General features: G+C 47.2%; 1 protein-coding gene across 2 annotated transcripts in view; it reads left to right on the forward strand.

The window, feature by feature from the left end:
* The window catches only part of tbp (TATA box binding protein), a 30,198-nt gene that overhangs the window by 2,772 nt on the left and 6,350 nt on the right, over positions 1-21,076 (forward strand). The window contains exons 2-6 of one of the 2 annotated variants that reach the window (XM_078213364.1): positions 4,145-4,330; positions 8,015-8,343; positions 16,060-16,147; positions 16,977-17,068; positions 20,591-20,758. In XM_078213364.1, the coding sequence (XP_078069490.1) occupies positions 4,274-4,330; positions 8,015-8,343; positions 16,060-16,147; positions 16,977-17,068; positions 20,591-20,758 (734 nt within the window). In that variant the 5' untranslated portion in view covers positions 4,145-4,273. Of the gene's footprint in view, positions 1-4,108; positions 4,331-8,014; positions 8,344-16,059; positions 16,148-16,976; positions 17,069-20,590; positions 20,759-21,076 lie in introns of both variants that reach the window. The other variant, XM_078213365.1, reaches the window with a different exon arrangement.

Consider the following 21,076-nt stretch of genomic DNA (forward strand, 5'->3'; position numbering starts at 1 on the left):
CCCCTCCCCCCCCACTCCTCGTCCCCCTCCCCCCCCACTCCTCGTCCCCCTCCCCCCCCACTCCTCGTCCCCCTCCCCCCCCACTCCTCGTCCCCCTCCCCCCCCACTCCTCGTCCCCCTCCCCCCCCACTCCTCGTCCCCCTCCCCCCCCACTCCTCGTCCCCCTCCCCCCCCACTCCTCGTCCCCCTCCCCCCCACTCCTCGTCCCCCTCCCCCCCCACTCCTCGTCCCCCTCCCCCCCCACTCCTCGTCCCCCTCCCCCCCCACTCCTCGTCCCCCTCCCCCCCCACTCCTCGTCCCCCTCCCCCCCCACTCCTCGTCCCCCTCCCCCCCCACTCCTCGTCCCCCTCCCCCCCCACTCCTCGTCCCCCTCCCCCCCCACTCCTCGTCCCCCTCCCCCCCCACTCCTCGTCCCCCTCCCCCCCCACTCCTCGTCCCCCTCCCCCCCCACTCCTCGTCCCCCTCCCCCCCCACTCCTCGTCCCCCTCCCCCCCACTCCTCGTCCCCCTCCCCCCCACTCCTCGTCCCCCTCCCCCCCCACTCCTCGTCCCCCTCCCCCCCCACTCCTCGTCCCCCTCCCCCCCCACTCCTCGTCCCCCTCCCCCCCCACTCCTCGTCCCCCTCCCCCCCCACTCCTCGTCCCCCTCCCCCCCCACTCCTCGTCCCCCTCCCCCCCACTCCTCGTCCCCCTCCCCCCCCACTCCTCGTCCCCCTCCCCCCCCACTCCTCGTCCCCCTCCCCCCCACTCCTCGTCCCCCTCCCCCCCCACTCCTCGTCCCCCTCCCCCCCACTCCTCGTCCCCCTCCCCCCCCACTCCTCGTCCCCCTCCCCCCCCACTCCTCGTCCCCCTCCCCCCCCACTCCTCGTCCCCCTCCCCCCCCACTCCTCGTCCCCCTCCCCCCCCACTCCTCGTCCCCCTCCCCCCCCACTCCTCGTCCCCCTCCCCCCCCACTCCTCGTCCCCCTCCCCCCCCACTCCTCGTCCCCCTCCCCCCCCACTCCTCGTCCCCCTCCCCCCCCACTCCTCGTCCCCCTCCCCCCCCACTCCTCGTCCCCCTCCCCCCCCCACTCCTCGTCCCCCTCCCCCCCCACTCCTCGTCCCCCTCCCCCCCCACTCCTCGTCCCCCTCCCCCCCCACTCCTCGTCCCCCTCCCCCCCCACTCCTCGTCCCCCTCCCCCCCACTCCTCGTCCCCCTCCCCCCCCACTCCTCGTCCCCCTCCCCCCCACTCCTCGTCCCCCTCCCCCCCCACTCCTCGTCCCCCTCCCCCCCACTCCTCGTCCCCCTCCCCCCCCACTCCTCGTCCCCCTCCCCCCCCACTCCTCGTCCCCCTCCCCCCCCACTCCTCGTCCCCCTCCCCCCCCACTCCTCGTCCCCCTCCCCCCCCACTCCTCGTCCCCCATCCCCCCCCACTCCTCGTCCCCCTCCCCCCCCACTCCTCGTCCCCCTCCCCCCCCACTCCTCGTCCCCCTCCCCCCCCACTCCTCGTCCCCCTCCCCCCCCACTCCTCGTCCCCCTCCCCCCCCACTCCTCGTCCCCCTCCCCCCCCACTCCTCGTCCCCCTCCGCCCCCACTCCTCGTCCCCCTCCGCCCCCACTCCTCGTCCCCCTCCGCCCCCACTCCTCGTCCCCCTCCCCCCCCACTCCTCGTCCCCCTCCCCCCCCACTCCTCGTCCCCCTCCCCCCCCACTCCTCGTCCCCCTCCCCCCCCACTCCTCGTCCCCCTCCCCCCCACTCCTCGTCCCCCTCCCCCCCCACTCCTCGTCCCCCTCCCCCCCCACTCCTCGTCCCCCTCCCCCCCCACTCCTCGTCCCCCTCCCCCCCCACTCCTCGTCCCCCTCCCCCCCCCACTCCTCGTCCCCCTCCCCCCCCACTCCTCGTCCCCCTCCCCCCCCACTCCTCGTCCCCCTCCCCCCCACTCCTCGTCCCCCTCCCCCCCCACTCCTCGTCCCCCTCCCCCCCCACTCCTCGTCCCCCTCCCCCCCCACTCCTCGTCCCCCTCCCCCCCACTCCTCGTCCCCCTCCCCCCCCACTCCTCGTCCCCCTCCCCCCCCACTCCTCGTCCCCCTCCCCCCCCACTCCTCGTCCCCCTCCCCCCCACTCCTCGTCCCCCTCCCCCCCCACTCCTCGTCCCCCTCCCCCCCCACTCCTCGTCCCCCTCCCCCCCCACTCCTCGTCCCCCTCCCCCCCCCACTCCTCGTCCCCCTCCCCCCCCACTCCTCGTCCCCCTCCCCCACACCCCCCCACTCCTCGTCCCCTGTTTCCCCCCCACTCCTTGTCCCCTGTGTCTCCCCCCACTCCTCGTCCCCTGTCTCCCCCCCCACTCCTCGTCCCCTGTCTCCCCCCCCACTCCTCGTCCCCTGTCTCCCCCCCCACTCCTCGTCCCCTGTCTCCCCCCCCACTCCTCGTCCCCTGTCTCCCCCCCCCACTCCTCGTCCCCTGTCTCCTCCCCACCCCCCCCAACTCCTTTTCCCCCATCTCCCACCCACCCCCACCATTCCTCTTCCCCCGTCTCCCGCCCATCCCCCCCACTCCTTGTCCCCTGTCTCCCACCCACCCCCACCATTCCTCGTCCTCCATCTCCCACCCACCCTCCTTGGGGTTGGGGTGGGAGACGGGGACGAGGAGCAGTGGGGGGTGGGGTGGGGGACGAGGAGCAGTGTGGGGGGGGGTGGCGGACGAGGAGCAGTGTGGGGGGGTGGGGGACGAGGAGCAGTGTGGGGGGGGTGGGGGACGAGGAGCAGTGTGGGGGGGTGGGGGACGAGGAGCAGTGTGGGGGGGGTGGGGGACGAGGAGCAGTGTGGGGGGGGTGGGGGACGAGGAGCAGTGTGGGGGGGTGGGGGACGAGGAGCAGGGTGGGGGACGAGGAGCAGTGTGGGGGGGTTGGGGGACGAGGAGCAGTGTGGGGGGGTTGGGGGACGAGGAGCAGTGTGGGGGGGGTGGGGGACGAGGAGCAGTGTGGGGGGGGTGGGGGACGAGGAGCAGTGTGGGGGGGGTGGGGGACGAGGAGCAGTGTGGGGGGGGTGGGGGACGAGGAGCAGTGTGGGGGGGGTGGGGGACGAGGAGTAGTGTGGGGGGGTGGGGGACGAGGAGCAGTGTGGGGGGGGTGGGGGACGAGGAGCAGTGTGGGGGGGGTGGGGGACGAGGAGCAGTGTGGGGGGGGTGGGGGACGAGGAGCAGTGTGGGGGGGGTGGGGGACGAGGAGCAGTGTGGGGGGGGTGGGGGACGAGGAGCAGTGTGGGGGGGGTGGGGGACGAGGAGCAGTGTGGGGGGGTGGGGGACGAGGAGCAGTGTGGGGGGGGTGGGGGACGAGGAGCAGTGTGGGGGGGTGGGGGACGAGGAGCAGTGTGGGGGGGGTGGGGGACGAGGAGCAGTGTGGGGGGGGTGGGGGACGAGGAGCAGTGTGGGGGGGGTGGGGGACGAGGAGCAGTGTGGGGGGGGTGGGGGAGACGAGGAGCAGTGTGGGGGGGGTGGGGGAGACGGGGACGAGGAGCAGTGGGGGGGGTGGGGAGACGGGGACGAGGAGCAGTGGGGGGGGTGGGAGACGGGGACGAGGAGCAGTGGGGGGGACGAGGAGTGGGAGGTTGGGTGGGAGTGGAGGGGTGGGTGGGAGTGGAGGGGTGGGTGGGAGAGGGGGAAGAGGAGTGGCGGGGTTGGGGTGCGAGACGGGGACGAGGAGTGGGGGGGTTGGGGTGGGAGACGGGGACGAGGAGTGGGGGGGTTGGGGTGTGAGACGGGGACGAGGAGTGGGGGGGTTGGGGTGGGAGACGGGGACAAGGAGTGGGGGGGTTGGGGTGGGAGACTGGGATGAGGAGTGGGGTGTGGGAATTCGGGGATGAGGAGCAGTGGGGGGGCGGGAGACGGGGACGAGGAGCAGTGAGGGGGGCGGGGGACGAGGAGCAGTGGGGGGGGCGGGGGACGAGGAGCAGTGGGGGGGGGGCGGGGGACGAGGAGCAGTGGGGGGGGCGGGGGCGGGGACGAGGAGCAGTGGGGGTGGGAGATGGGGACGAGGAGTGGGGGTCGGGGGCAAGGAGTGGGAGGGTGGGGGATGGGAACGAGGAGTGGGGGGGCATGGTGGGAGACTAACCCTCAATTTCCATTCCATTCTCAGATTCTGAATCCTTAGTGTAACTCTTTTGATGTGCAGATGCTGGTTGATTGAAGAGCGCAGTGATGAACTACTGCCGAAATTGCTTTCGAATTAAGTCTTGATTTTTGAGGTGACCAAGAAAGCTGATCATTTCCATCCTGTGGGTCTCAACAACACGCTCAAGCCATGGATCAGTCAAACAATGGCTTGCCTCCCTATGCACAAGGGTTATCATCGCCAACAGTAAGTTCACTGCAACTTGCTGACACCTCTCCTGCACTACAAAGTTTGTAGCAAGTGACACCCCAAGAAGTTGAGGGGAGGTGTCTGCAATAACTTTAAGGAAATTTGACGCTGAAACGATGTGGCAGTGATATTTAGGAGTGTGACGGAAGGGGCTGTCACTGGTGAACAGGAGTAGGAGTGCATATATGGTAGATTAGAGTCAGAAGTGGGTGGTGCATTTGTAATGTAAGCCTGGTGGAAATTGTAGGACCACAGTGGATGAATTTAAGGATGAGGACAAACACTTTGGAGCATTGCAAGGACAGGGATGCTGGTTATTTGGGGTAAGATGCTGGTGATAAGGTACCCAATTACTTTGTGTAAGACCAGTGGGTAGAGCATGCAAGATATTAAGTGTGAAAATGTTGTTGACATTGTATGTTATTACATTGCCTGTAGGTTTAAATCTCACCTCTGGATTGGGTCATGTACCTAAATTGCATGTTATTGGGTACTGTAATTAAGCAATGGTTAGTGGATTGGCTCCTCTCAGAAATTTCTCCCTTCTAACGTGATGCTTTGGATTTGCTGGTGTAACAGTATACTGTGGCAATAAGATGGAGTTTGAGCCTTAAATTACAAAAAAGCACCAGAAAAGCTTGGGTCTGTCAGCATTTGCGATGAGAGAAACAGGGTTAGCATTTCAAATCCATACGACGCTTTGGGTTGAGTTTTAAAGTAAAGTTAAAGTTTATTAGTTACAAATAGGCTTACATTAACACTGCAATGAAGTTACTGTGGAAAATCCCCAAGTCGTCACACTCCGGTGCCTGTTCGGGTACACTGAGGGAGGATTTGGCATGGCCAATGCACCTAATCAGCACGTCTTTCAGACTGTGGGAGGAAGCTGGAGCACCCAGAGGAAACCCATGCAGACTCCGCACAGACAGTGACCCAAGCCAGGAATTGAACTCGGGTCCTTGGCTCTGTGAGGCAGCAATGCTAACCACTGTGCCACCATGCCTCCCGCTTAACTGGTGTATTTATGAAGGCTGATTGATGTCCATGGGAGGCAACCTATTTATAACAAGTAGCAACAGATCAAGGATGGAGCTTTAGAATATACAAGAGTTGACCAGGAGAAACCATTGATTGAAATGAGTAGGAATGGAACAAGGAGAAGGTGACATGATGATGAATGAAGCAGAGTTAGAATTGTCCACTGTATTGAAGGTAGAGGATTGACTGTTGCACATGATACCATTCAGCACATTTAACTCAACATTTTATTTGTGCCTGAGAAAAAAAGGTGTATTATAAACCCCAATAATCATTTTATGATTTAATGTTTTAAGTTTCCTTTTGACTTTGTTTTTTATTTAGGCTGTTCCCCCTCCTTTTGGGGAGCTGCCCCTTTTAATTTGTCCCTAAGTTAATTTGAGTTCATTTATTAAGTTGGTACCTTAAAAGAGATGCACAGCTTCCCACAGCTTCAGGGATCTGGGTTCAATCTCAGCCTCGGGTCACTGTCTGTGTGGAGTTTGCACATTCTCCCCTGTGTCTGCATGGGTTTCCTCCCACAATCCAGAGATGTGTGGGTTAGGTTGATTGGCCATGCTAAATTACCCCTTCGTGTTAGAGGGACTAGCAGTGTAAATACATGAGGTTATGGGGATAGGGCCTGGGTGGAATTGTTGTCGGTGCAGGCTCGATGGGCTGAATTGCCTCCTGCATTGTCGGGATTCTATGATGCATTTTACCACTTCAGAGGGAAAGTTATTGTCTAGATTTTGCTTTGAGGATCATGGGAAAGAAGAGTTCCTTTGAAATGTTAAGTTGTATTTGTGCTGGATAATGTCAAAACCAAAGGATACCAAACCTTCCATTTACCCGTGCCTTTATCTGGGGTAAACGTATTCAGACTCATAATAGAATTCTTCATCAAATTAGTACTTGACTTGTACCAAGTGCATTTGTTCATTTTGTGAAGTAACATGGTAATTTTGGCAGGTGAAGACCTTTGATCCATCAACCTCTCCTTAGGTTATGCTATGATTTTAAGAACGAATAGCACTGCATTCTCTGGAACTGTAGAATTTGCAGTGTGAGGAAGCTGTTGAATTAATTTTGTCTGTGGTAGATCTTTTCTAGAAGAATCCAAAAGTGAATTATTTCTGCGCTCTCCCCATAACATTGTATTTTCATCCTAATGGAGACCAGCAGGCATGTGTTGGAATAGTCAAGCCTAGAGGCCACAAAGGCTTGGATGAGGGTTTCAGCAGATAACATGCAGAACAGACATGGAAAGTAATTTGCAATGGTAATTGAATCCATGACTCTTTCATTTAAATGGTTTCATCAGTCTTTTGTCAGAGTCAAATTAGCAAGAGTTACATACATACAATTCTACAGTGCAGAAGGAGGCTATTCGGCCCATAGAGTCTGCACCGACTCTGACAAAGCATCTTACCCTATTCCATAACTCCTTGTATTTACCCTGCTAATTCCCCTACACATATTGGCACACTGAGGGGCAATCGAGCATGGCTAATCCACCTAACCTGCACATCTTTGGACTGTGGGAAGAAACTGTAACACCCGGAGGAAACCCACACACACACACAGAAAAACGTGCAAGCTCCACACAGGTAGTGTAACACCCGGAGGAAACCCACACAGACACAGAAAAACGTGCAAGCTCCACACAGGTAGTGACCCAAGCCGGAATTCGAACCCAGGTCCCTGGAGCTGTGAGGCAGCAATGGTAGCCACTGTGCCACCATGCTGCCCGAGTTGTTTGAGCATAACTGATGCAGTGGTATTAAACAGAGCTGTCATCTTATTATTTAACTATAAACAACAGTGGACTATAATTGGTCACAACCAAGACCCTAGTTTGAGTTTTTGTTAGGCAAAGGGTTATAGAATCAGGGTAGGTGATAGTTAAGGTACATTCAGACATAATTGAATTGAATGATGGAACAGGGCTAAATGGCTGCCTCCTGTTCCTATGGTTTGACTGGGTAAGTCTAATTCTGTTTTTTTAACCTTGGATTCTCAGAGACTTCATGAATGCTTTGGAGATTACATTGCACAATTTTGACTACTTTGACTAGAATATTGACTTGAGTCACATTCTTTTTTTAAAATTAATGAATGTCCAGAAATTTCACTATAATTTTGAGGAATTCCATTCCTATCAATGTCTCAATCCGTCATAGCATTTAAGTGCATCTGCTATCTGTATATATGAGCTTACCTTTTTGCCAGATTAAGGAATTGAACTCAAAATGGCTTTGCTTTGAGACCCTCGTCTTTTCTGCTGGTTCTTGGTGTTCAGTCCTACTGTAATCTTCATCTAACTCCAGTATTGCCGTGCTAAATTTTATGCATTTTACTACAGCAGTACCTTTCATTTATATCAAATAAAATTTGACACCTAGCAACATGAGATATGATCAAAAATTTGGTCAAAGAGGTAGGTTTTAAGGAATGTATTTGAAACTGAGAGGCATAGAGGTTTAGGGAGGGAATTCCAGCCTTTACACCTAAAGGTGCAGCTGCCAATGGTGGAGTGATGAAATGTAGCACTGGAGGAGTTTAGAGAGGTAGGAAGTGATGAGACTATGGAGATTTAAATTTTAATATTTGGAAGTATACAATGTAAGTATGATTTCCAATTATTTTTTCTCTTCCTTCCAGGGTGCCATGACGCCAGGAGTGCCCATGTTCAGTCCCATGATGCCGTATGGCACTGGCCTGACTCCACAGCCCATTCAAAGCTCCAATAGCATCTCTCTGTTGGAAGAGCAGCAGAGGCAACAGCAGCAGGCAGCTCAGCAATCCACAACATCTCAATTAGCAACGCAGGTTACTTCCAGCCAGCCACCACAGCTGTTTCATTCACAGACAATGACTACAACTTCTTTACCAGGCATCACGTCGCATTACCCCTCACCAATGACTCCCATGACACCCGTAACACCTGCTACCCCTGCTTCTGAGAGTTCAGGAATTGTACCGCAGCTACAGTAAGTGCACTTTTAAGACATTTTTTGGAGGTACTTGGAATTATTTATTATGATAGTAGATATCATTTGTATGCTTACTGAGCCAGTTGCTATCATTAAGCATTCCCAGATAAAGACTATTGAAAATTAGTGGAACTTATACTGGGTAAACCATCACCACTGTCAGCTGGATGTGCTGTAATTTCAGTTTCTGAAAAATCCTTCAATCGCAATGCTGTGATCTTACCTGAAACAGCATAGGATGACTAGCACCAGAATTTGCAAAATGTACTGAACTGTGGTTATCATGGGCCCCTTGTAGGTTAGTTTCATGCAGAACAACCAAAACTGCTCATGGTTCTGTCTAAAATTGTAAGCACCAGAAATTGGAAGTAGAAAGCATTACTTGGTTGTTTTGAATTTTTTAAATGGAGACCCTGCTGGTACAGATTCTTGGACACAGCTACTTTGGCATGATTAGAAAGTAAACTTTTAAAATTGTTTTTTTTCTCTTTGTGTTTTGTTGACTTTAAGTTCCTTTTTATGATGAAAATAGATTCAATATTAACTTCCAAAAGGGAATTATATGTATATTGCAAAGAAAAATTGCAAATCTCTAGGAATAGTACAGAGACTAATTGGCTAACTCAAAGGGTCGACACAGAAGCAATGGATCGGTGGACTGTTGTACGATTCTGTCGTGGTGACGAAGTGTCTTTCATCAAAACTAGCTTTTTGGATATCACTTAATTACTAAATTTGCAGAGACATATTTTGTTCCTTTTAAATCATGGAAATTGCAGATCTTTGACATCCAATGATCTTTGATTGAAAGGATGAGCAAAAGTAAAATTGGAGTGAGTGATGCACTAAAGTTGAGATTTGAAAATTGCTCCCCGAGGAATTCTTGCAATGGATTTTTTAATAAAACTCCGTGATGTTGGCATTACACTTCAACAGTGATCACAGGGATTTAAAGCCTTGGCTCACAAGATCTGTGCGCATACTGGTTCTCCTTATGGTTGATTGAATGTGTTAGTGCTACAGCTTCAAAATCATTTGGCAGGAGTGCTTTGCTCTCTCCTTCCTTCCTAAGATTCACCAATTACGTGTCGGTGTTAATCAGAGCAACACAGCAATTAGCTTTTAGTTTGCCTCCTCCAATGTTTACAATTGCACTGTATTGTTCAACATTATTGGGCAAACAGCCATGGACTCAGCCCTTGGCTTTCTTGAGGAAAATTGCCGGTGCCGGAATAAAACATTGATCTCTGGAGAATGTGTGATTGGGTCAAGATACTCAGTCACAGGTTAGATGTTACTGACACAAACCTGAGACTGGGTTGTTGTGATTGCCACCAGGATAGAGTAGGCAGCAGATAACGTGGCCAATGATTTCCTTATAAACCATAACTAAAGCTTGTTAGTCACTTGCCCACTAACACAGCAAGGTGTTGTAACAGCAGGGAGAATCTGGACTGTTAAGTGAAAGGAAAAGACCACTGAAGCAGTTCCTGAATCCTGTCGAGAGTTGCTGCAAAATTGTATTGTGTTATAATTTGCAGTGAGCAGCAGCACTGGATTGTGTTTACCCAAAAAGGACAAGAAATAACACATTATTTTTCAATTGGCTGATGCCATGGTTGAGTTTGGTGCTATCCAACAAACCTGGGAGACTCTTAAAGTCAAAAACGGACATTTGATTTGATTTCTGATCCACAGGGCATCTGCATATGGATTGTTGAAGTTGGTAATGAGAGTTATATGGATAAATGAGTTTTTGGGGGTGCTAAGCTGGATTCTGCATTCAATTGTTTAGCTAATGCCTATGCCTACTGCATCACATGTGACTTTGAAAAACTGCTTTAGATATGAGTAGTAAAGGGGTGCAGTGCACTTTGACCAGTGACTGAAATTACCAACTTGCCTTGGAGTCACCTCCTGCACAGATCTATTTGAGGTATGTTTACTCAGTTTTTACCCAAAAGAAGAGTCAGAGGTTTACAGCATGGAAACAGGCCCTTCGGCCCAACTTGTCCATGCCGCCCTTTTTTTCTCAAACCCCGAAGCTAATCCCAATTGCCCGCATTTGGCCCATATCCCTCTATACACATCTTACCCATGTAACTGTCTAAATGCTTTTTAAAAGATAAAATTGTACACGTCTCTACTGCTACCTCTCGCAGCTTGTTCCAGACACTCGCCACCCTTTGTGTGAAGAAATTGTCCCTCTGGACACTTTTGTATCCCTTCCCTTAAATCTGTGCCCTCTAGTTTTAGATTCCCCTAACTTTGGAAAATGATATTGACTAGCTGATCTGTGCCCCTCATTATTTTACAGACTTCTATAAGATCACCCCTCAGCCTCCTACGTTCCAGAGAAAAAAGTTCCAGTCTATCCAGCCTCTCCTTATAACTCAAACCATCAAGTACCGGTAACATCCTAGTAAATCTTTCCTGCATTCTTTCTAGTTTAATAGTATCCTTTCTACAATAGGATGACCAGACCTGCACACAGTGTTCCAAGTGTGGCCTTACCAATGTCTTGTACAACTTCAATAAGACGTCCCAACTCCTGTATTCAATGTTCTGACCAATGCTGAATGCCTTCTTTGCCACTCTGTCCACCTGTGACTCCACTTTCAAGGAGTTATGAACATGTAACCCTAGATCTCTTTGTTCTGTAACTCTCCCCAATGCCGTACCATTAACTGAGTAAGTCCTGCCCTGGTTCAACCTACCAAAATGCATCACCTCACATTTGTCTAAATTAAACTCCATGTGCCATTCGTCAGCCCACTGGCCCAATTGGTCAAGATCCCGTTGCAATCGGAGATAACTTTCTTCACTGTCCACTATGCCACCAATCTTGGTGTCATCTGTAAACTTGCTAACCATGCCTCCTATATTCTCATCCAAATCATTAATATAAATGACAAATAACAGTGGACCCAGCACTCTTCCCTAAGGCACACCGCTGGTCACAGGCCTCCAGTTTGAAAAACAACCCTCTACAACCACCCTCTGGCTTCTGTCAAGAAGCCAATTTTTTTATCCATTTAGATACCTCACCCTAGATCCTGTGAGATTTAACCTTGTGCAACAACCTACCATGCAATACCTTGTCAAAGGCCTTGCTAAAGTGCATGTAGACAACATCAACTGCACTGCCCTCATCTACTTTCGTGGTTGCCCCTTCAAAAAAACTCATGTGACTAGGGTGATCCTAGTGGTTGTTGATGTATTGTGGAAATCGGAAGAACTGCATGTCTTAGGCTCTATTATCTGGATTCTATATCCCTAGGTTTGTACAAAGATGGATACAGCAACTCCAAGTCTACCTCTCGAAAGACGGGTGCAGCAAAAATGTCCAGTGCCTGCATCCTATTTAACATACTTGGATGGTATAAGGGATAGCATACATGTTCAGATATTTCCCAAAGTATTATGGTGTTCTTTTCAGTTGGTAGCATCACCTAGAGATCTAACGTGCTCTTTTGCATTGCATTGGATAATGATGGTGTATAATAGTTGTTACCTCAAAAGTGTGATTTATGGCTTTGTATAGCTTGAGTGAATTTAAAAGGTATTGTTTGGATGGTGCAAGAGCATTTTTTCTAATTAATTCAAATAGCAAACACTATGAAATCCTAAATATTGCAAGAAAAATATTAATATCTGATGTTTATTGTGACCCTGAAAACTTCATGGGGGTTTCTCTGACCTCCAAATAGATCTTGGGGAAGCCCCGGAGGTCAGAAGAACATTTGTGAAATTTCCAAGTGTATGGCGATAAAAGCCCTACAATGCACTGACATTATTGTCTGACATTTAGATTATATAATCATTGTAATGGACAGCTGTGGAAAGAAAAATTAAAAGTTTATTTATTAGTCACAAGTAAGGCTTACATTAACACTGCAATGAAGTTACTGTGAAAGTCCCCCAGGTATGAAAGCAGAAAATGCGGTAAAAAATCAGCAGGTCTGGCAGTAACTGTGGAGAGAGAAAGAAAAGTCTTGGCATTGGTGCGTGATGAGGGATGTTAGAGAGAAGTCACTTTATATCTTCAGTTTTATTCTTATTCTGAAAGAATATTTAAGAATTATTCTTAGTCTGAAAGACGTGCTGGTTCGGTGCATTGACCCGAACAGATGCCAGAGTGTGGCGACTAGGGGAATTTCATTCCAGTGTTAATGTAAGCCTTACTTGTGACTAATAAATAAACTTTACTTACTTTCCTTTATTTCTTGAAAGAGTTGCTGAACATAGCTTGCCATGGTGAGCTGTCGAATGGCGCATGCTGTCCAGGAGTCATTCCAACCCTCCCACCAAAACATTGAACACTGTTTCGGATTTTTCATTTGTGTGCCTTCAGACAACCTCTTAAAACATGAAAGGGGAGCACATTATTTCTATAAAACGTGGAAATACTGAAGGAGCATGTCATCAGATTCACGTGGCATTTACATGGCACCTGAATCAGGTCATACTGTGAAAAACCAATTCCCTTGTAGTCTATACATGTACAAATGCCAAATTCTTGAGTCCATAACAGGCATAACTGATGGCTGTGGCAAGAGGATTGAAGACTACATCCCTAATCTTTGAAGTAAGATAAAAGGTGCAACAACAAAAACTGGGAAGATGCTTGTTGAAGCCCAAGAAGAAAATGCATCTGTGTTTCTGAAGAGCTGCTCCACACCGTACTCCTCTAATCTTCCAAAGATCGACAAAGGCTTGCAGATGTATACCATCAGTATTCCAGTTTCGTTTAGAAAATGTGTTGAGGGAGGATCTGAAGGAACTATCAAATATAGAGTGATTGATCAGTGATATCAATATAGGGGCAAACCCTCACAAAAACTGCCTTTTGGCATTTGGATACCTGCTTCCTTTGTAGTTTGGAACCTTTAGTTTTGCCAATGACAGATATTAATACAAGAAACAGAACAGTTTGACTGAACAACCTAGAATTGATTTCCATGTTTCTATTTATTATCCAGGTTTATTACTGAAATTTGTGAAACATTCAGACTTAATATTTGTGGTTTGCGAGAACAATTATGATTTATCCTTTCTTGCTTTCTCTCACCTGTTCTGCTCTTTGCATCTTTTTTTCTTTTATGTCTTTGGGTGAATCACTTGGCGATTGAATTGCTTGAAGTCAACCATATACAGACTCTTTTAGTGAATACAGGACCATATTTTCTCATTTCTTGTTGCAGTTATTATTCCTGATGAATTTTCATGCAGGTTAAAGTAAACATACTGGTCTAAGTCTTTGGCAAGTAGCAAAAACTAAGCATTCAAATCATTCACGTTTTTGAGCAGAAATCCCATTCATTGAATCAAACTATTTTCTTTATTAGATTAGCTCAAAGCAGCAGTTAACTAAATACTTTAAATGAATCTTGCGTTACAGACATGCAATATCCTAAAATGTGAAGTTTAAGGATTTAATTTTGTAAGGTGTGACATTTCCCTTTTGCTGAAACGGCACAAAGTGAAGAGATTGGTGGCATGTTGCCATTATGTTCTTGATCATTTTAATTAGTTATTTCGTAACCATTGAATCAAATGTGAATGTCAGTGATTAGCCCAATTCTGTAATAGCTGAGTTGATATTTAATTTTCAGAACTTGCATAACATTTGGTACAGGCCCATGTGTTTCACTGTAAACACATTAGCACCATTTAATTTAATTTGATTTATTATTGTCACATATTGGGATACAGTGAAAAGTATTGTTTCTTGCGCGCTATACGGACAAAGCATACTGTTCATAGAGAAGGAAACGAGAGAGTGCAGAATGTAGTGTTAGTCATAGCTAGGGTGTAGAGAAACTTGTCGATGGTGATGAAATGAGCAATGTCAATATTTTGTGCACTTGATGATGCTATTTTTAGTTGGATTATACTATGCTGAGATTATGCAATTTGGTCAATGGGAGCTGTATATACTTGTTGAAAAAATACTATCTCTAAAATTTGATTTCCAAACTAAGTGCTTAAAAAGAATGCAATATAATTTTAATTGCATAATTCACAAAACAGTAAAATCTGAATAGTCTTTTGTAATACCTTCATTGAAGTGGAAACTTCCGCTTCTGCCAAAGCCCTGGGTTTGGGCCTTTTACTTTTGTCCAGAGCTGTTTTTAAATGAGATTGGATTGTATAATCTTGAGTTATGCATTGTTCCTAATTTCCTAGGATGCATCAACTCTAGTTGGTCGGCTGTAGTGATGAACTATTTTCCTTTGCCTCAAAGATCTTTGTACAGTAGCTTTTTCAAATTTTCAAAACCTACATGGCAAATTGTAAAAGCTTTATTAAGGTAAAATCTATTTGTGAAAAACAGGCTGTGTATGAAAAAAATTTGATTACACCTGTTGCATTATTCTTTAATCAGTTTGGAACAATATATTAAGCTAAGGGAGATAGATATGCAAGATTCCTTTTTCATTTAATGTCAGTTCAATTTTTTCAGGTTGAATTTTAAAGTCAACTATTCTCTTTTGGAAAAAAATGAATGATCTGAATTGGATTCTAATACTTGTGAAACAGAGGTAGAGATAAGTGGACAAGAAGTCTACTTTTCATTTTGTTTGGAAGAGTGATAGAGATATACAGCATGGAAACGGGCCTTTCGGCCCAATTTGTCCATGCCGACCAGGTTTCCTAAACTGAACTGGTCCCATTTTCCTGCATTTGGCCCATTTCCCTCTAAACCTTTCCTATCCATGTACCTGTCCAAATGTCTTTAAGTGTTGTAATTGTACCCACCTCTACCATTTCCTCTGGCAGCTCATTCCATATATGCGGCCACCCTCTAAGGATTATCAGTAATGAGAATTATGAAAAGTAATGCAAAGCTAGGCCATAAAGAAGGGATCCCAGATCATTAAGCCAGTTCAACCCAAACTTGATTATCTATTGTGACCAATGTTTATCCCTCAACAAACATTTGATTTCACGTTATGAAAAATTGCTGTGCATAAATTGACTGCTATGTTTCATGCATTTGCAACCAGGATTAATACTTTATATATAAAAGAAAAGTACTTTACCTGGTATAAAGCATCTTGGGATGTCCTGAGACCATCATGAAAGGTGCTAAAGAAATGCACATCTTATCAATCACGCTTTCCATCAGTTGATTGGCTGCCTTTACGGAACAATATATTCCCTTCCTTAACAAAAGTTGAGGATTTTGCTATAGCTTTCATGTCACGTTAGATTTTGGGTCTTTTTCCTAACCTTACCTGTTGAATTTTGGACCTAAACATATTAAACTGACATTTATTTTTACACCTCTCACTCTTTCTCTTCTCCCTTGAGATTTCAAATTGGCCACTTGTTTGAATTATTTTTCATGTCAGTTTGTAACCATAAAAACTTGAACTGTATTAAAATTAACTTGGTGTGGGGAAATGAGCTGCTCTCGTGTTTTGTTTAACTGCTTATGTACTGCGATTGAATTGAATGTGATACAATCACCAACTAAAATTGGACAAGTTAATTTCTTCTGAGTGTGAGATTGAGGAATTGGTCCATAATTACTTTTAGTATTGGTTTGCCTAGGCAACTTCAAATGTAAAATATACAGAAAAATGTTGACTCTTGAATATTAAATCAGTGCTCTAATGAAAAATATTAAGTTTGAAAGGACTGCAATGTTTTTATTAAATTAAATGGTTTATTTAATGGAACAATTTAAATACTTTTTGTATCTAGAAATATAGTGTCCACAGTCAATCTGGGTTGCAAACTGGACTTGAAGACAATAGCTCTTCGAGCAAGAAACGCTGAATATAATCCAAAGGTGGGTGTTTGTGTAAATGCATGTATGTGTGTATGATTTAGCAAAGTGAAGTATTGAATCTGCTTTCTTACATGAACTCAGTATTTAAAGAGGGAGGTTTATAGTGTTATAGTGAGAAGAAAGAGAGGAGGAGGTGGTTTTTTACATATTTTCCTTTCCCCAGTGTTCAAAGTGCTCTCCCTTATTGCAGTATTTTCTCCTCCTTTTCAATACAACAAAAGTTTGCAAAATTCATGTTTACATGACAGACACCAGATAGAGTAATTAAAGCTGTCAGCTTGAGAACATTAAACTCAGTTCTTGGAGATGAAATTAGAGGCTATGATATCTGAAGAAAGTAGAATTCCAACAAAGAAAAGCTTGCACTGGTATGGGTCTGGAGTCTTGACCAATCCCTACCCCCAGCAACATTTTCTTTAAAATTGTGTACATCACAATGACTACTATTGGTGACTAGAACTATTTCCATTTCAATAACTCATTGATACATGTAGAACTCTTAAGATGGTTTGAGAGGGTAGGAGCTGAGTGGCTGCTTCCCCTGCCTGGGATCCTAGAACATAGGGTCATAATCTTAGAGAGTGAGATGAGAAATTTCTTCACCGTGTTGTGACCCAAACATTTTCTATCCCAGGAGCTGTGCGTGGTCAGTCAATGCAAAGTCTGTTGGTAGGGGCAGGGAGTGGTTACCTCAAATTTACTGCATTGAGTGTTGTCAGGCTATAGATTGCTTCCCTCTGTGCTGCTAGACCTTGGTATTCCAAGTGTTACTGGACTGTAAGAGAAACTGCTGGGCAGCAGTCTAAACCAGTACTTATCTCTGTTATAGCGTTTTGCTGCTGTCATCATGAGAATCCGGGAACCTCGTACAACTGCGCTTATTTTCAGCTCTGGGAAAATGGTGTGCACTGGCGCTAAGAGGTAAGGACAAATCACTTGATGCTGTTCTTAACCAGCTTTAAAGTTCATGCTTGTTGATGCTATGTAAAGATAGTCCCCTAGTGGATACTTTTGGCAACTCTAATCTCCTGTTTTCTCAAGAGGTAGCAACAACTATCAAAGAACACTAATGTTAAGTCTCAGTAAAAATAATTCCCTTAGTACATGTTCCTCCTCCTGCGTAAGTGCCAAAATGATCATTATGTATTTACAGTTAAGGCAAGTGTTGCCTTAATGAAAAGAAAGATCCTTTCTCCCCTTGATGGAAAGGGAAGGCCTTTTCTCACAACCTACTGATTTTTTGCTGTCATTAAATAAACTTTATTTAATATTTAATGTTAGAAAGGGATTGGTATGGTTGTTTCAAAACAGTCGTTTTTACAACAATTTAAGAGGTAGGGTAGTTCATCCTGAAAGGATTTCTTGACATGTTTTTGAAGAAGGATTTGGTTTAAAGATGCTTGTGGGAATTAAAAGTACACTGTGGTTTGGCCCATTGCCCTTTTTGTCTATACTCTTCCATTTTTTTTCTGTTTAATTCCTTTTTGTGCCACAACTGACTTTCTGATAGACACTTGCTCTGATGCATTTTCAATTCCAATGCTCTCTTCAATGCAAATATGCCCATTGTACATCTACTGTGCCTTGTGTTAAGAATTCATGTGGAGATATAATTATTTAACCATGCACAGTTTTCATATTTTGTGTAACAAATGCAAGCACGAGAACTTGTTATTAATGTTGATAGTCCTAACTGCTTGAATTTGGCAAATACCACAAAACCCTGGATACTCTCATATTATACCCCCACCATAGAAAGTAATCTATTAAAAGTGGATCTGCTGCAGGGGAACCTGGATCTGTTGTGTCCACTCTACTGTTGGCCTCCAAGTGAACAGGACGGTTTAAGACTAAGTCATAGAATCATGATGTGGAGATGCCGGCATTGGACTGGGGTAGGCACAGTAAGCAGTCTCTCAACACCAGGTTAAAGTCCCAACAGGTTTATTTGGTAACACAACCTTCCGGAGTGCTGCTCCTTCATCAGGTGAGTGGAGAGTTGCGTTCACAAACAGGGTATATATAGACACAGACTCAATTACAAGGCAATGCTTAGAATGCGAGTCTTAACAGGTAGTCAAGTCTTTACATAAACAGACAATGTGAGTGGAGAGAGGGATAAACACAGGTTAAAGAGGTGTGAATTGTCTCAAGCCAGGACAGTTAGTAAGATTTTGCAAGCCCAGGCAAATCGTGGGGGTTACAGGTAGTGTGATATGAACCCAAGATCCCGGTTGAGGCCGTCCTCATGCGTGCAGAACTTGGCTATCAGTTTCTGCTTGGCCATTCTGCATTGTCGTGTGTCTTGAAGGCCGCCTTGGAGAATGCTTACCCAAAGATCAGTGGCTGAATGCCCTTGAATGCTGAAGTGTTTCCCAACAGGAAGGGAACACTGCTGCCTGGTGATTATCGAGCAGTGTCCATTCATCTGTTGTCATAGCGTTTGCATGGTCTCGCTGATGTACCATGCCTCGGGGTATCCTTTCTTGCAGCGTATCAGGTAGACAACGTTGACCAAGTCGCATGAGTATGTACCATGTAACTAGTGGATAGTGTTCTCACGTGAGATGATGACATGCGTGTCGATGATCCGGCACATCTTGCAGAGATTGCTGTGGCAGGGTTGTGTGATGTCATGGTCACTGTTCTCCTGAAGGCTGGGTAGTTTTCTACGAACAATGGTCTGTTTGAGGTTACACAGTTGTTTGAAGGCAAGTAGTGGCGGTGTGGGGATGGCCTTGGCGAGATGTTTGTGTTCATAGATGACATGTTGAAGGCTCTGAAGTTGTTGTAGCTTCTCTGCTCCAGGGAAGTACTGGACGACGAAGGGTACTCTGTCCACCGTGTCCCATGTTTGTCTTCTGAGGAGGTCGGTGCGGTTTTTCGTTGTGGCACGTCGGAACTGTCGATCGATGAATCGAGTGCCATATCCTGTTCTTACGAAGGCGTCTTTCAGCGTCTGTAGGTGTCTGTTGCGACCTCCTCATCTGAGCAGATTCTGTGTATACGGAGGGCTTGTCCGTAGGGGATGGCTTCTTTAATGTGTTTACAATGGAAGCTGGAGAAGTGGAGCATCGTGAGGTTATCTGCGGCCTTATGGTACAGTGAAGTGCTGAGGTGACTGTCCTAGATGGAGATGCATGCGTCCAAGAATGCAACCAATTCTGGAGAGTAGTCCATGGTGAGTCTGATGGTGGGATGGAACTTGTTGATGTCATCATGTCGTTTCAGTGATTGTTCGTCGTGACTCCAAAGGAAGAAAATGTCATTGATATATCTAGTGTATAGCGTTGGTTGAAGGTCTTGTGCGTTGAAGAGGTTTTGTTCAAACCTGTGCATGAAGATGTTGGCATATTGAGGTGCGAATCTGGTCCCTATGGCTGTTCCGTGTGTCTGCATGAAAAACTGGTGGTTGAAGGTGAAGACATTGAGGTCCAGGATGAAGCGGATGAGTTGTAGAATTGCGTCTGGAGACTGGCAGTTGTCGGCGTTGAGTACTGTGTATACAGAGTACTGTGTATACGGAGGGCTTGTCCGTAGGGGATGGCTTCTTTAATGTGTTTACGATGGAAGTTGGAGAAGTGCAGTTGCAGCAATGCCGTCATCGTAGGGGATGCTGGTGCAGAGTGCTGAGGCATCTATTGTGACGAGGAGTGTTCCTGGTTCAACTGCTCCATGGGTACTGAGTTTCTGAATGAAGTCAGTAGTGTCGCGTCAGAAGCTGGGGGTTCCTTGTACGATGGGTCTTAGAATCTCTACAGTGCATTCAACCCGTCGAGTCTGCACCGACAACAATCCCACCCAGGCCCTGTCCCTGCAACCCCATATATTTACCCTGCTAATCCCCCTGACACTAATGGACAATTTAACATGGCCAATTCACCTAACTCTAAAGTTCTACTTGAGAAATGTTTTAAGGTCATTTGCTGTGCGCAGATTATTGAACGGTATATCTGCATTTGAGAACTGTGAATGACTGCAGAGGTGCCTTTCTCCAGATTACATGGGTTATAGAAGTGGGAATTTAATCGGCATTAAAAGTCAAATTTCCTTTTCCAATTTATAATTGCCAATAATAGTGTACGTGAGAAATTATTGTTCATGGCTTTTCAGAGCGTTAATTAGAATAAGGAACTATGAGCATAATAGTCAGTACATCAATTTAAAATGTCAAAAATACTCACCATGTCAGGCAGCATCTGTGGAGCAAACCTGTTTCAGGTTGATGAAGCGGTCTGATGAAAGATCTTTGATCTCTACTCTCATTTTCTGTGTTTATTTTGAAAGTATCTGAGGTTTTTGTCTTTTGACTTGATATTAGTCTCATCTAAACAAAACCACTATCTCCACGCCACTTTGTCAAGTTGTACCTGATTGCTGCTGGCACTGACAACAATAATCGTTTGTTCAATAATAAGCACTAACCCGTGTCTTCTGTTGCAGTGAAGAACAGTCACGATTGGCTGCAAGAAAATATGCCAGAGTTGTACAGAAATTGGGATTCCCAGCTAAGTTTCTGGATTTTAAGATTCAGAACATGGTGGGTAGTTGCGATGTGAAATTTCCCATTCGGCTAGAGGGTCTGGTGCTCACTCACCAGCAGTTTAGCAGGTAAAAACCATTGGCAGAAGTGCCAGGAATTCTACTTGTATTCAGAGGATAAAAATTAAAACTAATAGTCATGTTTTCATGAACTACTTTCTGTGGCGAAAGGAAACTTCCAAATGCAAAGATACAGGGATCATGACGATAACTTGATATTTAATCTTCATTCAGTGGGTTGGCACACCCTTGATTCAGGATGGGTTCAAGCCACACTCCATAGACCTGAGCGCACAATCTAGACTGGCACTCCCGATGCAGTAATGCAACCATCCCTCAATTTTAACATGTGTTGTGTTCACAGATTTTTCCCTTCTGACACTGTCC

This window comes from Mustelus asterias, chromosome 5 (assembly GCF_964213995.1).
Source record: "Mustelus asterias chromosome 5, sMusAst1.hap1.1, whole genome shotgun sequence".
Lineage (NCBI taxonomy): Eukaryota > Metazoa > Chordata > Chondrichthyes > Carcharhiniformes > Triakidae > Mustelus > Mustelus asterias.